A 919-nucleotide genomic window follows, 5' to 3' on the forward strand; every position below is an offset into this window, starting at 1 on the left:
TTTTTTCCATTTATGAGTTTGTCTTGTTTATCTTTTTTATTTGCTGTTTGTTCTGTTTTATGATCAGTGACGAACTTTGAGCTGCAGTAAAACTATAAAAGTTCAGTTTAAACAAATGATCAGAAAGAAACGTGAGAAACTAAAACCAGAGTCCAGACCTGGACCTGCAGAAACCAACGGGTCTGTGTATTGATCAGTAGTGACGGGTTCTGATGGGTTCTGATGGGTTCTGACCGTGTTCAGTCCGTCCATGTTGACGTAGATGCTTCTGAAGAGCTTCTTGAACACTTTGGTCAGCGTGAATCCCATCAGCCTGATGAAGCCCAGCTGCAGGTTCTGAGACATCTCCTCCAGAATCCCCCGGGCCTCGTCCATCACCGTCTCCGGCGGCGACCCCGTCTCCATGGCGACCTGAGGATGGAGGCGGGAGACGGCCGATGACGTTGCCGCCACTGCAGATTATCAGTCGCTGCTGGAACAGGAACTCACCTCTCTGGTGACGTATCGCAGGAACTGGGAGTCCATCACGGCCCGGTTGAGCTCAGCGGTGGAACAGGAGGCGGCCGGTCGGCTCGGAGGGCTGAAGGTCCGGAAGGTGAAGCCCAGGTCACTGCCGCGCCTCCGCTCCTCCAGGATGTCCACAAACTCCTCATCATCAGCCGGCAGGACGCCTCGGACCGGATCCCTGGACTGGAGGAAGGAGGAGGTTCACAGGGGGACGGGTTTAACGGAGCAGAACCAGACACAGGGACGGGAAAGAAAACACAACTCAATGTGAGTTTGGGTGTAAACTTTGGACATGTTGAGCATCAAACACGACATTTCTTGCTCTCTGGTGAGTTTTTTTGCTCCAGTTTTGTGCTTTTTTTGCAGTTTCTGGACTCCTTGTTCCTAAATGTTGCTGCAAGATTTGTCCTCA

General features: G+C 51.6%; 1 protein-coding gene across 1 annotated transcript in view; it reads right to left on the reverse strand.

Moving 5' to 3' along the window:
- Positions 1-919, reverse strand: part of LOC103360436 (dihydroxyacetone phosphate acyltransferase-like) — an 18,885-nt gene that overhangs the window by 16,194 nt on the left and 1,772 nt on the right. Inside the window, exons 2-3 of the mRNA XM_008286185.1 lie at positions 490-690; positions 159-411 (exon numbers count right to left, since the gene is read on the reverse strand). Of these exons, the coding sequence (XP_008284407.1) occupies positions 159-411; positions 490-690 (454 nt within the window). The remainder of the gene's footprint in view (positions 1-158; positions 412-489; positions 691-919) is intronic.

The sequence above is a fragment of the Stegastes partitus genome, unplaced genomic scaffold (genome assembly GCF_000690725.1).
Source record: "Stegastes partitus isolate 25-593 unplaced genomic scaffold, Stegastes_partitus-1.0.2 Scaffold439, whole genome shotgun sequence".
NCBI lineage: Eukaryota > Metazoa > Chordata > Actinopteri > Pomacentridae > Stegastes > Stegastes partitus.